At 46.5% G+C, this 16,966-nt stretch overlaps 1 protein-coding gene across 5 annotated transcripts in view; it reads right to left on the reverse strand.

Annotated features, from left to right (window-relative positions):
- The window catches only part of LOC135368291 (homeobox protein extradenticle-like), a 295,445-nt gene that overhangs the window by 136,021 nt on the left and 142,458 nt on the right, over window positions 1-16,966 (reverse strand). The window contains exon 1 of one of the 5 annotated variants that reach the window (XM_064601472.1): window positions 6,230-6,298. The exons of the other annotated variants lie outside the window; for them this stretch is intronic. Within the exon in view, the coding sequence (XP_064457542.1) occupies window positions 6,230-6,296 (67 nt within the window). The 5' untranslated portion in view covers window positions 6,297-6,298. Of the gene's footprint in view, window positions 1-6,229; window positions 6,299-16,966 lie in introns of those variants that run through there. 5 annotated transcript variants of the gene reach the window in all.

Genomic DNA, 16,966 nt, shown 5'->3' on the forward strand with positions numbered 1-16,966 from the left:
CGACGATCACTCTCTCTTTTTACTTGTCACGTTCAGCCGTCCTTATCATAACGTGCCGCGATGTATCTATGTTCGCGTTGGTGATGGCTGTCAGTTACAGCGGTTATGGTCACATGATCATATCGTGTCGCGTGGTGGTCGGCGCTACAATGCTCCGAACGAATAATAATGCTCCGACACGAAACATCTCCTGTCGAGTCCGAGGAGCGCGGTGAGGAACAAGACAACGACAGAACAAGAGCCGACGAAGACTTTGACGAAGAACCATTTAAGTCGTCTTCGTCGGTACTACTTCTATCGTTGTCTTGTTTCTCACCGTGCTCCTCAGACTCGAGAGGAGATGTTTCCGTTGGATCGCATACACCAGCTTGCGTTGCTTCCTCTTATGTTATACACTTTGAAGCTAGCGGTTTAATAATATTCCCCGTCTAGTAGTTCTTGCATGCATAGTTCTCCTTCACAGTAAATCATTTTACACCTTTATTCGCTCAAAAATTGAGTATTCTTCTTACGACACCTTTTTCTATTCCGCAAAAGGTGCAAGAAAATCATTACTACAGGTGTAATATCGCCATACACCACGTTTGATCCAATGTTGATCATTCATGGTGTAAAGTGCGGCGTTGAAACAGGTGCTTATGTCCAATATACACCTTTTTTACACCCCATTTCAATTGGGAATATGGTGTTAATAATGGTGTTTTCATTCGTGAGAGCAAAATTAGGCTGGTTTCACAGCTCCGCTCAGCAAGTAATCACATTATAGACGACAACCTGAGTTAAAAGCACAGTATATTTGACAGGGAAGGATGTCAGGAATTTAGCTGATATCTTTGACTCGTTGCAAGAGTGGGTGTTAATTGCAAAAACGCATTCCCGTCACAGTTACAAAGTTTCCCGCCCGACCACATTTAACGAACGTGCCCCAACAAATTGTATTTCAGTATATGATCCATCCGATACGCCAATATATAGGCTACAGAGGGTGCCCAGGTCTCTTCAAACCTTGGCACTCACGTTGGTCCTACAGTGTTACCAAACTAACGCCACGTGCCTGTGACGCAATTGCGCTCCGGATGGAATCACGGCTGGAAGTGTGCCGTGTTCAGGGTGGTGCTTGCCATAGAAGCAAGAGCGTCGAACTATATGCACTCGGCCACTGCATGGTCTCGGCATGCCGCCGCGGAAGCCCCTATTACATAGCTATTTGAGAGAGAATATTTGCCAGAAAACAATTCTACCCTAAAAGGTGTTTTCAATAGAATACACCACTTTTGAGGGTGTTTTTGTTTTCAAACGCCCATTATAAGAGTGTTTTATTAGAAATACACTTAACTAAAGGGTGTTTTAGAAAACACCCGTCATTCGAGTATAAAGGTAACATCAAAAAGGTGTGCGCCATGGGACAATCCATTTACACAAAAAAAAAAGTGTGAAAAAGTTTACTGTGTTGTTGCTGATTGTTGTAGAAGACAGCGACTTGGAAGGGTATCAGCACGAAAACAAAACCTTACTGAAATCGTACTCCTTCCAACCCATAAAACTTCAAAGCTAAGCACGCATAGAAAGCCTTCACGCCGTGCTCGCATTCGATTCGCTATAATCCCGCATCATTTCAATTCCCTTTTCCTCGACGACAGACAGAAAGTGATGATCACAGACGGAGAGTAAAGTGTGCGGAACGGGTCGGGCATACCGCAAGTACACACACAGAGAGAGAAAGGCAGAAAGGAAAAGGCACTCTTCCCATCCAGGAAATCGAGGACAACGTACGACGTGCAAACAGCGTTCGAAAGTAGCAGCATCGATTGCCCGCACGGCAGGACGCGCAAAGTGCCGCGAACAACGTCATTAAAATTACAGCCGGAACGGGGGCTCCCACAACAAAAGCGCGCCTTGGCGATGCCATTAAGGCGAAAACAAAGGCGGCGGCAACACCTTCGATTCCCCGTCGCCTGGGGAGGCTAATGAAAAATATCAGAAAGCCATTAGTAAAGAGAGGAGCCTTTCCAATTTCACGCTCCGGGAAGCATCCCCGGCATCATCGTGCCGCTTTTCCCCTGGGAGACGCCGTCGTCATGGAAACGTCTTCCTGCCTTGCCTGTTTCTCCCCTCAACACCACGGAGACGCGCCGACCAAACTCCACTTCCCAACTAATACGGGAAAGAGCGGCACGCGGCACAGAATATAAACGCACCGCGGTCTCATAACGTCGCCACTCTTTTTTAAAGCCCTCGAGAAAGTTCCAACCCACGAGACACGCATGCAAGGGGATCTTAGATACAAACACATTCCAGCCACAAGAGGCGCCGCACTGTATTGGAATAATGAAAACAAACATGGAGATGTTGCCTCCATCAGTAGCGGATCCAAGGAGGGGGGAGGGGGCGATCGCCCCCTCAAAACATCAGTTTATACATTGGATATCCATCTCTCCCCTCTCCCATTACGCGCTGCGACAAAGAAACCGCCCTCCCCCCCCAAAACCAAGGGTCTGGATCCGCCCCTGGCCTCCATCAGCATGGATGCCGGTGTACTTTACGCCATGCAAGTAGGTCAGCTGTCTGCGCAGCTCCGCAGTTTCCCTTTTTCGTACATTGCCCGTGGAGCGACCTCATTGGTTCCCCTACCACTAAGGGGGCAACATAACATAATAATAATAAGGGGCAACATTTCAAAGTTGAGGCGCAGGTGGTTTCTTCCGTGGACCCGTGCCGGTCCACTGCTGCCTTGTGATTGGACAGACACATCGTCACGTGGCTTCTCCAAACTTTACCCTCACCCCTGCACAGAGACACACCGTCGGAGCTTATGGTACGCGTTATAACAGTTATTCTGTTTTAATGTAACTGTAATAATAAGCGTATGTATAATACAATAGTGTGATAGCGGTATAAATAGTACGTGGTAGTACTTATTAGCTGCGTGTTAATAATCGGTAATCAAGCAAAACGAATTAAGAAATAAGTGTAGAAAGATGTACGTGACTCCATAGTCAAAGAACCCAAAGAGCCAAATAGAACATTGTCTGCCCTCGACATTTTGAAGAAAGGGTATGTGGGTGTCGATCCAGAGCACTCCGCCTATGGGGTGGGAGCCAAAAGTGCCCAAGACCAACTGAATATATTAAAGGGACCGTTATCCAGTGCCGTGGACGGAAGTCACAGATAAAAAGCAGCGTCGTTCGCTTCGTTGTGGTTCTCTATCTGCTCCCCGCGGTATATCCTCAACCAGCATGTCACGTACACTGTCCGATATATAGCTTATATCGCGTTAGCCACAGCACGGCCAGTGAACTTGGCGGTTTTATTAGCGCTGCAAGTGACGCCCTCAGTTTGTTAATAAGGTAATGATCGTTTTCAAGCTTCTTACTGTGCCTTGCCTGCCTTTGACGAGATGTAAATCAAACGACAGACACATCACACGAGGAATACGGCCCTGCCTAACGAATAATTAGATACCACTCTCTCCCCTCACAAAAAAATAAATATTATTTTACGAGCGTGCTAGAGATACCACGAAAGCTAATACAGAGGGTCCAGCACGAAATACAAACTCTGGCCGCTGCAGGAGTTAGAAAAAAAATGCCCCGTCGTTATACGGGCCCTCCAACCAAAGCAAAAAAAAGAAAAAGAAAGACAAACGGGCGTAACCGATGAAGACCCATAAAGGACACCCCCTTTTTTTAAAACCACTTCACGCAAATCCGTTCTATGTCATTTAACTTGCCTCACCGCCCTCTCCATTCAATGTCCGGCCGCGGCGGCCACTCACGACTCTTCCACAATATTACTACCACCCGGGAAAAATAAAATTAAAATAAAGAGCGAAGGAAGGAGATATATTTCTACGAGAGATAATGTTTAACTCCCTTTAAAAACAACTACACGCGAACGTGTTTGGATTCATAAAATCGGATGGCGGCCGGGCGAATTAAATGATAATAAAAGGAGAGAGTCCACTACGCTAATAAAATAATAAAGAAGAAGAAAGAGAAACACAGCGACCGAAAAAAGAAAGAAAGAAAGAGGTACTCGCCGTTGTTCTTTGTTGTGTGCGTGAGCGCCCGGCTTTCGCCGCCAGGGAGCGTTAGTTAAAGAGAGTCTATTCCAACCACTGCCCAAGAAGAGAAAACGGCGCGCCATTACCCGAAACTGCCAATAAAAACGTGTCCAGCATCGTCGCCAACAACGAGCGTGCGCTGCCGCTGCCCCCGCCGCGCGATGGCGCGCGTTCCGCTGGATGCTCGCTGAGAGGATGTTGTAAAAACGAAAGGATCCGGTGCTGGTGTTCTTTTTTTTTTTTTTCCTTCTTTGGAGCTTTTTTTTTTTCTTGTTCGTTGGAAGGAAAAGAGGTAGAAGTAGTGTGGAGTACTAAAATGGTTTCAAAGAGACGAAGTACGGGAAATATAAAATGCTGAGTAGCGTGCATTGTGGTCAAAATCTGTGTGCGTGTTTCTGTGTTTCATTCGCCGACGCTAAAGGGGATTGCCAAGTTATGCTAAATAAATGTGAAATACAATTCCTTGCAGCGACGTTAAAGGAGCGTGGAAAGGCTCAAGAACAAATATGTTGGGAGAACTAGAAATTAGGATTACAAGCCCTGGGAAAAAACACGTTCGCACAAAAACTGCGAGTGTAGCGCGTGATCCTGGAGCGCATAGAGCTTTCAATCTCGCGGGTCAGAAAACCTGCTCCCCTTGGCTGTCAGCCTTTTCGCAACGTGGCCCTTCACCCATCTCGACTGGTCGCTCTCGCTAGCAGATGATTGTCGGTGGCCAATGAAAAGCGCTCTGCCACCTGACGTCACGAGGAGCCGCAGGACGAGGTCGTCGTCGCCGCTGCGCGCTCTCTTGCAAAGCAATGTTCTCAGGAAATTCGCACTTTCCAAATGAAATATTTTGTGTGACGGTTCCTGAAGGTTGTGTGCTCATATGATGCAATAAAAAGATATACGTTTTTCGTTTTGTGTGTGTGTGTGTGTGTGGTTCAGGCCGAACCACCTGAAGACTGTTACACATTGCCACACACTGTTAAAGTGTAATAGCCTGAAATAAATCACAGCTGGTTGAATTCTCGGCCTTTTCTTTTCCGATCACCCACGTAATACAGTTCTGTATTAATTGTATTACTAGTACTACCCAACTAATACATAGATGTATTATTATTATGTATTATAATACATTGGCGCAAGAGTATTACATATTTGTATTATAATACACATTGCCGTCACGTATTATGTATTTGTATTATAATACAAAATATCAGTATTACTGCCCAGCCCTGGCCTCATCGCAACTCTGACATCACTAGCTGTCTTCGATTGCGCTGCACTTTCGGCACACTCGACTAACAGATTGGAAAACGTGATGCGGCAGTGCAGAACGATTTCAAGACGAGACTGCACTTCCCCGACGTCCGCGCAAGCCAGCAAGACGTGCGAAGACAGCTACTGCGGCCGTCTCTGCAAGTGAGCCACCGTGGGAGAGATCACATGCTTACGACCACCAATGCGGATAGCCGTAGCTTCTCTGGCTCCTCTGCCGCTAGAGGTTTATGTGTATGTGTGTTCGAGGGTTTATACCTCGTCAAGTACTACGCGTAGAAACATAGTTTTTTTTTTTTCCTCAATACTCTGTCCTATAGTACAATGCGTGCATGGTGTAATGCCCCACATTTATCAAAGTGTCAAACCCCTCTGGCTCTGCAACGAGGTTTGTTTGCAATCAATACTGTACAAGCAAGTGACACCGCGAAAACAGCAATTTACGAGCACGAATATGGCGTGAACGAGAACTATTTTTCACGCTTAATTCAATATGTTGTGCCTTCGAGTGCTTAAATGGGACGAAGTCATCACATTTCCCAATGGGGCAAGGGAACTTTTATAGCAGCTGTCGAATATCATCGATCCCGTGTGATCGATGGGGATACAAAAGAGAGAGAGAGGATGTGACTAAATCACGTGACGCAGTAGCACGTTTCCGGTAAGACACTTTCCCTTTGCATGTGACGTTTGTCCGCCAAGGGGAGACGGCAACGTTCACGGTGTAAAGAGAACGTTTGGCGTTATCATCCTTACCTCCTGCCTCATGATTATCCTTATCTCCGCCGCACCCACACCCCCGTCCCATCCCGTAGTACCAAGGCCCCTACCAAGAAGTACTGTGCTCCGGTAACACATTTGGAAATAGACCCGCATTCACTAATAGTGTACAACTACTGGTACCGTTTTCAACGTCACGTGACCCCGGTATCCATTCACTGGCCCCGGTGAAAATCCTCGACAGCAACATACCTGCAAGACAGAGAAAACGAACGAATAAGAAACCACAGCCTGATCAAAAAGAAAGATATAAACCATACGCAGTCATTTTTTCGTACTCTTTTGTGCGTGTAAAATAGCGATTTGTGTAAACAAACATCCCTAGATATTCCGCAGGCTCCACTCAAAGGTGTTATAACAGTGTTGAAAACCCCATTTGAAGCAGTGTTTTAGAAATGGAATACGTCAACCTTAAATTGTGTTTTAGAAAGCAGCTTTCTGTATGGTGGCTGAGCTTGCACCACAGAAGCGTGTATGATGGGACAAGACTTTTTTTTTTACATCCGAAAAGTGTACAAAAATTTACTGCGTAACCGCCTTTCTATTCCGCATACTCGACTGTAGTAAACATTGTCGAAAATGTTGTGCAAACTCCCATCTAAAATAGTCATAAATTAAATGTTTCTTTTTTTGTTTTTGTTTTCCTAATAAAGAAGAGTGTTTTACAACACGCCCTTCTGAACGGGGCATAACTTACGCCACATAAATGTGTGTCACAGTACACGACATTTACACCCGAAAAACGTAAAAAGAAATCACTTTGATAGTACGCAGTGCAGAAACACCGGCCAAAAGGCGCATTGTCACCTTTCGACTCCACAAAGCACAAGATACGGAGCGACTATCTCCTCCGATCTCTTTGGGCACGATCCATCAATATTCCTCTTCATATTCAACGTGTCAAAGAGGCCTTCACTCATCATTGGCGGCTCGCACTATATTTGTCTTCCAAAGAAAAGGTGCCCGCGAAGGAGGGCCATAAAGCGGTAATGGACACGAAAGAGCATTAATGAGCACGGAATTACTCAGTCCTCCCCCCCCCCCCCCCTCCTTTCCTTCCTCGCTGGGCGTTAGAAGGCAAAGAAAATGGGAGTCTTTTATGTATATATTTTTATTCTTTTCTCTATCGTGTGAAACGAGAGAGAGAGAAAATATATGCATGAGCCTCATTTTCTTCGCTGTTCGTAGCCGTTATAGGAACGGAATTACGCGTTAGAAGTACATGTGTTCGAGAAAAAAAAAAGAAAGAAAGAAAGACTTCTTCAGTCTGGATTTGTGTAAGCACACTGTCATAGTCGATAACAGACTGCTTACCACTCCGACGACTTATGAAACGTTACGAAGATCGAAACTATGGCAGTCGTCCAAAAAGCCAGAGAGTGACGGGGATCGAACCAAGCACCTCTTGATTGCCGGCCAAGTGCGCTGGCCACTACACTACACTGGCACGACTCCCCGTTTACTGTTCTTACGTTCCTCGAGGCCTGTGTTGTGTTCGAACTCGTCTGTTTCAGCGTTTCAAGCTGAGAACTGCTGCTTTCCATTATTACTGCAAACATACGAGTTGCGTGTGAATTGTAAACGCTAAGAAGAGAGCTGGGACGAAAACGTGACGTCGCACGGAACCGCGGGTACGACACATCGAACAGGTGCCCATGAATGGGTCTGTACCCGCGAGCCCATCTATTTAGGTGCTCAAATTTGAGGCGGTGTCGTGATATCCTCGTTCGACACTAGAATCAATCTGGTAATAAATCAGGTTCTGCTACGGTAAAACGGCAAACACAAACTGTTCTAGAACACCTGTTTGCAAGAGAATGTATTACATTGTATTGTATTGGGATTGTGATTCGGAACACAGCTCCTACCGCGTTTTACGAGCCACCCCAGACGTTTACAAAACTTATGCTGTATTTCGTTAGATAGCGCTTGATACTACCTGAGTGCTTTTGGCATGCTGCACCAAAGCTTAGGTCTCGTATAGGAATTAGGAGCTACTGTTGTTGCCCATCCCCTGCTTTCATTCTTCCAGCCACACGGCGGGTTCTCTTACAAAGTGTTTGCTTATACTGCGTTTAATTACGTTTAACTGACCACTTCCTTGTCATTTTAAAATATCTGCGGACTGTAAACAGTCTAACAACACGACCACCCAGGTGGAAATTTCAAGATGCCGAATGAAATAAATTTACTCTCCTCTGTTTACTGGGTGTTTGGACTGTCACCTGGTGGTCAGCACTGAAACTACTTCGCATCACACTGGCCTTCTATACAGCATGAGATGGCTTTGAACTTTGCGGGTTCGCTGCATTTCGCAAACACTGCCGAGCAAGCAATGAACGTTGACACCAAAATAATCGCCGCAGCCGGGGCACGGTACAAGAAAAGCGGGAGACACGGTAGACCAGAGAGCGTAGAGCCTGAAATTGGTGCCAGCAGCGAGTGACATCATTACCCTGCGTGGTGCAAGACGGGCAAACGTCGGCGAAGACTCCGCGGAATGCAATCGGGCCCGGTCGATGGCACCCCGAGTCCTCGGGAACCTCTGCCAAAATCCATCCTGGCGAACCACCAAGCCATCTCTCCAAGAGGTCCAAGTAACACACACACACATCGAACAAAACGCTCAAAATAAAAGCGGTATCGGGAAAAGAAGTATAGGCAACCCGCATCGGGGACCAGCCAAGCAGAACGGAAGGGAAAAGCGTTCCAAATTCCAGCTCTGTGCAGTGACGGAGCATCTTCATTGGGCCAAGCCTCATTGACTTCCTTCTTCGGAGATGTGCTGTTCGCGAGGCCTTTTCGCAGAGTATACTTTTCAGTACCAGACTTGGCAGGGAACAACGCGAAAGGTGATCACAAAAAAACGGGAAATATAGGTCCAAAGAACTCTAGAATCAGGCCCGCAGTCACTGGTTTTTAAATCCGCGTTTGCAAGTATCGACAGGAGGTCGTGTCCATTTTCTGTGAGCCTTCCTTCCTATGAGGTTGCCACATGTTCGGCAGTCAAATGGTCCGTCAATATTTTGCTGACAGAAATTCCAACGCGGATAATAATCGTAATAAGAATAATAATAATAAAAAGCTAAGAACCCACGCTGAATAGGTTATCCGAAACATACTGAACAAGGAACAAGCGAACCTGTTGGTAAGAGAAGTTTCTTGAAGCCGGGCAAGAATGTACTGGCGCGCCAGCCTTTGATCCAGAACACACACACACTCTCTGCCCCTTCTGACTGTCTCCATGATGAAGACACAAATCCGGAGCTAATGATATTAAACCTCATTTTGTTGGCTGCCGCCCCTCCACTCCCCCCCCCCCTTACAACAGCTCGGAAACTGGCACCGAAAAAAAAAACAAGAAGAAAAAAAAACGTGAGCGTTTGCGCTATAGACGACGTAAGTCGCTCTCCAAAATAATAGCTCGAAAAGAAAGAAAGGAGAAAAAGAGAGACACATAGAAAAAAAAAAAAAAGCAAGAAAGAGAGGCAACTACTCCAGGAAACTTGGAACTCTGTGTGGGCTAATCAGATCAGCGCTGATTTCCAGCGTGAAGAACAACGAGAAGTGCACGCGCCCAGATAAAAAATAAATAAATAAATAAATAAAGTAAACGAATCAGGGTACTCTTTCTCCGACACACTCACTTCCGAAGCGCTTTTGTCTGCGAGTCGTGCGCTTTTGAATATGCCGCAAAGTACATACGGAGCAGAGGGGCCCTCTTCGCAGAGTGCCGTAATAAAATTAGGGATTTTTGCCGGCAAGACGAAAAAGTAATTTTCCCAGATCTGACAACTGCGCCACCCTGTTCCGCTTCACTATGAAGGTTTTCCCAATTCTTATTAGGTTAAAGCGTATGAAAAAAGAGAGAGAGAGAGACAGAGAAAAGTTCGCCTAGTATTGCCAAACATAGCGCGAGCGAAATAAATATTAAAGGCTGAGCATGAAAGGGTAAACCTTTAACGAGACAGAACAGACGTTTGAAGGCTAAGGACAAAAGGAGATTTTAAGGATTTCGCAGAATGATCTGCCGTGATATTCGAGCGGTAAAACCTGCAGTCTGCCGAAAAGGGGCTGGAACAGTTGTTCGTAACTCGCCCGTCATCACTGAGGGATAAGTCGAGAGAAGACACCGGGAAAGTACGTTACTCAAGGGAGTGCACACTCTGAGGGAAAAATAAGTGAACTGGTGAACAATTACAGCTTTTAGGCTCCTATATTGCAATTAGTCCCCATAGACCCCTAAAATTCACTGCCCCAGCTCCGCGAACAGTCTCAGAACTTCGCATAAACGTTCCTGCATTTAGTCCCAAAAAGGGAGTAATGGTTTTGTCAATGTATCTATAGTGCCCCAAAGGATTAAAATTACTTTTTTTTTTCTTTTCGTATGGGTGTAGGTTAAAATTTATTCATTTGAAATTGCTCACCAACGGAAACAGCCTTCTAGCTGGCTGGTGCGCTAATAACATTAAACACAATAATAACAATAAACGCAAAATGAGGACCGCGAGAACTATGCATTTACAACAGGTAATTATTGCATTTACATGTGTTACTCTATTACATTATTATTGTTGTTGTTTTTTGTTGCACATTATTACATTATTTTTACTGTCGATTCATTACTGCGCTATCACAATTGTATTACTTTTACAGTACGTGTGTGAAGAACTGAAAAAAAAAAAAAAAAGGAAAACAAGCGTCCCTTTACATCCTCAAGATGACAAGTCAGGAACAGGACTATTTGGAATTGGTAATTCCTGGCTTTGAGTGGCGAGACAACTATGAGGACCATTTGTGAAATTGTACATGGCACATGTTTCGAGTGACGGCATCAAAACGTTTCAAGAGCATATCAAACGTGTCCTGCGGCAGCCTAGTATATAGCCAGTGGGATTCTCGCGTAAGCATTTCTTGTGGCAGAACATTGAAGGATAACATGCGCAGTAATTAGCTTTAGATTCATCGCGTCCGCGCCTGAGCAAACGCTGCTCCGCCGTTATTAAAGGGCGATGAAAGAGAGCGGGGGGGACAATATTGTCCGCAGAACCCCATTGTTTCCAGACCGACAGGAATTAAGGAAAAAAAGGGGGAAGTGGAGGGGGAAAAGGACCGGCAAATAATAATAATAATAGTAGTACGAGATGCTGCCACGAGAGAGTGAACGAGGAAGCGCTAGAGGCCGCTTTTGTCGCTCCAACACCGCAGCTCCCCCTGGCGGAGAAACGACAAAGACAAATAAATAAAAAAAGCACCGCATTAACCCGGAGTTCCCGGCGTCCAGGGTATTTTGCGCGTAAATTAAGCGTCTCTCCCTCCTTCGTGCGCGCATCCCACAAACAGGGCACGCACAATGCGACGAAGAAACCTTAGCGCGCCCGCCATTTTACGCCAGCTCACGATTCAAATAGACGGCTGCGTTGTCGCGGGAAAACGCCACAGAGCGGCCACCGTGTATTTCAAGAACATCGTCATAGATACCAATATACGACGGCTTCTATTTTTTTAATTCTATGTCAGCACCGCGAAGCAACGGTGGCTTTAGAGGGGTGTAAGAGAACAGTAGGAAGGAGTGGTTACAGGAGGGGCAGGTTAGTGTGCGCCCGAGGCAGACTTCAAAAGGAAGTAACGTAAATTGCGCAGGCTGAAAAAAAAAGGATTAAGGACAAACAATATTCGAGCTTCAACGTCCAAACAATAATTCCAAGGACAGCAGCTACTGCATGGGCCACGGTGTAGTATGCACCGTGGCTTGGGGGTTGCTGAAGCTCAAATGTAGTGGTATATACCTGCGGTATAATCGAATATACTATCCGTTCAAGATATTCCAAACGCAGACAATACAATAAGCCTTAGCTTTCATGCATTCCGGTCTCATTTTGTAGTACAATATCCTTTCTCGCTCGTGCTGTCTTTCCTATTTTCACCTGTCTCACGGTCTGTCTATTTCGCGAATGATACGCTCATCAACGTGCTTTTCACCCGCTTGTAAGTACAAAACAAACTTCTCTCCCCAATACATAAACGCAGCGTACAAATTTAAATCATGCAAGCGAGCTGGTGCACCGTAAAAGGAGGCAATATTTCCTTGCGTTTGAGGAACACAGGTACAAACAGCAAGGACGACACAAGTCCTGTATTGCCCTAATAGTTTTGTATCTGCGTTCTTCAAAGACAAGGCACAAGACGCAAGACTTGTGCCATCCTCGTCGTTTGCTATGTGTTCCTGAAAGTCTTGTGTCATCCTCATCGTTCTGTAGCTGCTCCTGATCTCAAGGAATACTTCGAGGGAAGAGAGTAATATTCTTGGAAATGTTACCTCTATCTCTCTCCCTACATAAACCCAACTGTTGCTGCTGTATCCCAGATTCCCATACGCATTTTTCAAAACATTTCAACAGCGGAGCGAAAAACGCGGCCCACACCACGGTGTCCAACCGCACTGCTCTGCTCCTTCGCACATGCTGCCCTTACGAGTCGCGAAAGCAACAACAACGGGACTACGTGACTGAGCCTTATTGTTTTAGAACAGCTCCGCTGCCATTCTCCCACTACACTTTCAGCCCGCCGTTGTGCTTTCTTTTTCCAGGCCCGTAATTCGCTCTCCTTCAACGGCGTTATCAGCGACGAAAAGAGTCTGTTTGCAGTGCGACGCCTTTTATTACGCTTTTATCTGCCCCCCCCCTCTCCCCCACTATATAGCCCTATCTTGTTCCGCGGCTGTTTATTTCCACACTTTCTCTCTCTCTCTCTTTCTCACACACACACACACTGCGACTTTAGTGCAGCTATTTGGCTGATGAGGGAAAAGAAAGGAACGAGACAAAAATAAAAAAATTAAGAAAAGAAAAAATTCGAATCATGGCAATGGAGGTTTTCCGTTCGCCCCCGAGTTCGTCACACAGAGTGGTATATTTATCGACTCGGTCGCAGACAAAGGCGCAGTTTCTTTTCAGCGAGGACTTCTTTTCTTTCTGCCAGAGGTCTCTGCAGGTAAGGCAAATTTTACGGAGAGAAGGCGAGCAGAAGTGTTGATGCTCGCAGCCGTTTTGTTGTGCTCGCTGTACGTATGTGAAGCTGTTGCAAGAAGAAGAAAAGCGAGAGAGAGGGGGGTGGGGAAGAGGGGGACTGTTCGTTGTCGTGGTCGATGCAAATCAATGCGATGATCAATGCGAGAGGCACATAAGGACGCGCTGTGCTGAGTTGCGACGGACTATGCGACTGCGGTGCAGAGCATGAAATGCTTGAACTCATCTCGATGTCAGGTCATCCGTGTCTTTCGCGCCAATGAAGTAACGGTAAAAACAAAGAAAAATAGTCGAACTGAAAAGTTGCACGCGCGTTCGAAGCAAGAGGGCTATCACATGAAGCAGACCTCGTGCAACGAAAGAAAGTTTACAAAGCATTGAAGTGTTCTCCACAATGGCGCTTCAAATCTCCATTTCCCACTGAATTAAGTTCGAGGAATATTTAAAGCGCACGGCATAGCGGTTACAGGATATAACGCAACAGTCAGCTTACCATATTTTTGGTGACTTTCATTCTTTTACTTGCTCCTTTTCCCAAAGGCTTTTAGTTAATATGCATTGCCGTGTATTTCCGTAGTAACACCGTTAATATATGTTGCTAACTTTGGAGTACACTACTTTCCAGAACGCGCTAAAAAATAAAAAAAGTGCCTTAAAAAGTGAATAAATACCTCATTATCATTCTCCTGCGCGTGAAATTTACAGGAGGTTCTGAAACAAACCTGCCCGGGCGATTGACGAATGACAGTTGATGAAAAAGCACCAGCAATAGAATGTGTGTTTTTCTGATATCAAATGGTAATTTCTATTCAATGACCACTAAAGATCCTACACAGTGGTGAGTGTAAGTGCATCGTCCGCTTGCGTACGTAAGCGCGTAAGCTAGAGTACGTTGGCGGTTCTGCGCATGCGCAAAACATAAAGAGAGCGTCGCAAAATGCGCAGAACCACCATGCTATCCCTTACGTACGCAAAGGCGATAGCGTGCCATGCACTAAAACCCTTTTTTTTTTAAATCCCTCGTGTACTTTTAGCTCAAGACAGGCTCACGACTTTATAGCTTGATCGATAAAGCAATATAGTTTGCGCTGTAGCAGAGCACACGCTGCTAAGCAGCGCAACGATAGAACGACAGTGGCCTGGGCGACGAAAAGAGCCTCGACGGCTCGATGCGTAACAGAACGAGGATAAGCGCGATGGTCCGCGACGAGCGACTTGGCAGAGGCAAGAAGCATCAGGCAAGGCCTGTTTCTGCTGGGACGAATGTGTCCGCGGGCCCATTTTAGCAAGCGGCCACGGGTCGACCAACACCAGTGTAGGCCCCGAAATAACCCGCGTGGGTTCCTCGCTGGAGACCCGGCTCCGCGGCCTATTTTTAAGCCGCATCTGGTCCCCCCATTCAAGGAAACGGATGGATGATCTGAGCAGGATTCGACGGCACCTGCTTCTTCACGCCTGTCTCGACAAAGTCGCCGGCCGGAGGGACAGCAGAGGTGCTACAACAAACACGATGCCCGATTAACGCGGTGCAGTAATCTTTGGGGAGATTACATTTAATCGGCCTTGGGGGGCATCTTAGTTACGAGTAATCACTTACTAGGCAATTAAGCGGTAACTGTAAATGGCAACTCTTTTTCAGAGAGCATCTTTCATGGTGAATACGAGTCGGCCACAGGTGATGCACGAGGATCCGACTATTTCCTGTCTATAATAGCAGTAACTTTCGCCCTGAAAAAGTGTGATTAATCACAGTTGTTGGCAATTGCTCAGTTAGTGATTACTTGCAACAAAGTTACTTCCCAAGACCGGATATTTTCTTCCTTGTGTAGGGAATAACTTGAATTAATGACTACCTACAAGACATGCGGTGCTCCTGATGATCATTAATTACATTGACGGTTCAAAGCAAAGAAATTACTTTACCGGAATATATCCATGTAGAATGCATTCGTGGAATCCTAATGCACGTTTCCAGCGTCACGACACCATCAATGTGCGTGAAATGTAACGCTTTCGTGATCACGTAGAAAACAAAGATGGCTAAAAAAGAGAATTTACCAAGAGCGTACTCTTCAGTCGTTGGGATTTGTCAGTGAGAAAAAGCAGCATATGAGCCATACATAACGTTTAGCTGTCGTTTCCACTTTTCCTACACACCTACACACGCGTATATGAGCTTATATGCTCATTTTCACATTGTAAATGGTTTGGAGTAGCCGGCCCCTCGCCCCTGCAGGAGCTAACGCTCTAGTTTTATTCGTACAACTAACCCAACCCAACCTAACCTAACCTAAAGCGTACAACTGTGGCTATAGTTCCACCGAATTTCGAACAAGCAAGCATTTGAATTTCGGCGTGACGACCGCCACGAGACACACGGATCCCTCGAAGTTGTTTCTAACGCCTCGACTCGACTCGACTCGTTCCTGAATAAGGGGAAGCATCAGCATGCGACTAGGTGGGAGGCCAGAGGATGGGCAAAACAAACAGTCTCAGCCCAAGCCGACGGTGCAAGATCGACGCGGTCGGAGGGTGATTGCATCGCATTCATCAGATACAGGAAGCGGCTGGGGCTTAGGATATTGGGGCTCCCTCCACGCACATGGGGCCAGCAAGACGATACTGGAAGGCCAGCAGCACGCATCGATCTCGATGTCGGGAATAAAGGCCATCTCGCCAGGCGCCTCACGGGTGGGGGGAGAAGGGGGGGAGGAGGGGGCAAAGGAGATAAGGGAGGGCTTTGTTGTGTGGATACGAGTTGGAATGGAGTTTCTGCTGCGAGGGAGGAGGATGATATCGATGGAAAGGTCGAGGGATATTGTGCCGTTACAGGTTTGTGTCAGGAGTATAGGTCTAGAGGACTCCCATTTCAGAGCATGTAATTCTGGGGGACAATAACGCCGTATTATGACGGTGCTTTCTGAACTGTGGAGGTTGCCATCCCAAAAAACGCGTGGGAGCGGGCACACGTCGGTTTGAATGACAGAAAAGCAGGGGGGAACACGAGTACAACAACACATTTTATAATACGCAACAGCAACAGGAAAAGGTCACCTGCGGCGCATGCCTTCGGATCAGAGAGGGCAGTGCGACGTGACGCAATAAAGCTTATGAAAAGCACTTATCGGCGTTGCCTTTCATGTGGAGAAATACTATGGACTCTGACGCAAACGTTATCACGTGAGGCCCGCCGCATGGCGTGGGAGAGGTTTGCGTTGAGTGTTAGCGTCTCTGGATGGGGTCGCAACGGAACACACGTGACTTTACATAGTGTAGTTAAGCAGTCGAATCTCACTGCAGGTGTCTTTTCATGAACTTCCATTCTTTAATCGATATGTGCCGTTGTGCTACACCCCAGCATGCTGCGGCAAGGTCAGTGCATCACGAAGACAGTAGTCGATCATTTGAAGTTGTTTTTGGGTCTCGATACCGCACACCGTACGAACGTACAGTGCCTACAAATACTTTTGCGAAGCGCTAAGTTACTCGTTGAAAAGTATACCTGTAAAGCCGTCGCCACAGTTAACTGTAACGCGCAATCGCGTGGCCCGCAGAGGCGTCAGCGCCGCCAAGCGTTGACGCTGGGTGCGAGACATTAGGCGTAGGGACCCAATGTCTCGAACCCTGCTTCAACGCGTGGCGGTGCTGGCGTCTCTGCGGGCTACGCGACCGCGCGTTACGGTTTTCCAATTTTTCCACGTGGAAGAGATTCTGGCGAGAAACGCGTTATTTGTACCATACTTTCGTCTCCCGCATTGCGATCAACGTCCCGCGAACCTCTCTCCCTCTATAATTAATGACTCTTTCCCTCTCTTCCCATTCTTTCACCTTT

This window comes from Ornithodoros turicata, chromosome 9, assembly GCF_037126465.1.
Source record: "Ornithodoros turicata isolate Travis chromosome 9, ASM3712646v1, whole genome shotgun sequence".
NCBI lineage: Eukaryota > Metazoa > Arthropoda > Arachnida > Ixodida > Argasidae > Ornithodoros > Ornithodoros turicata.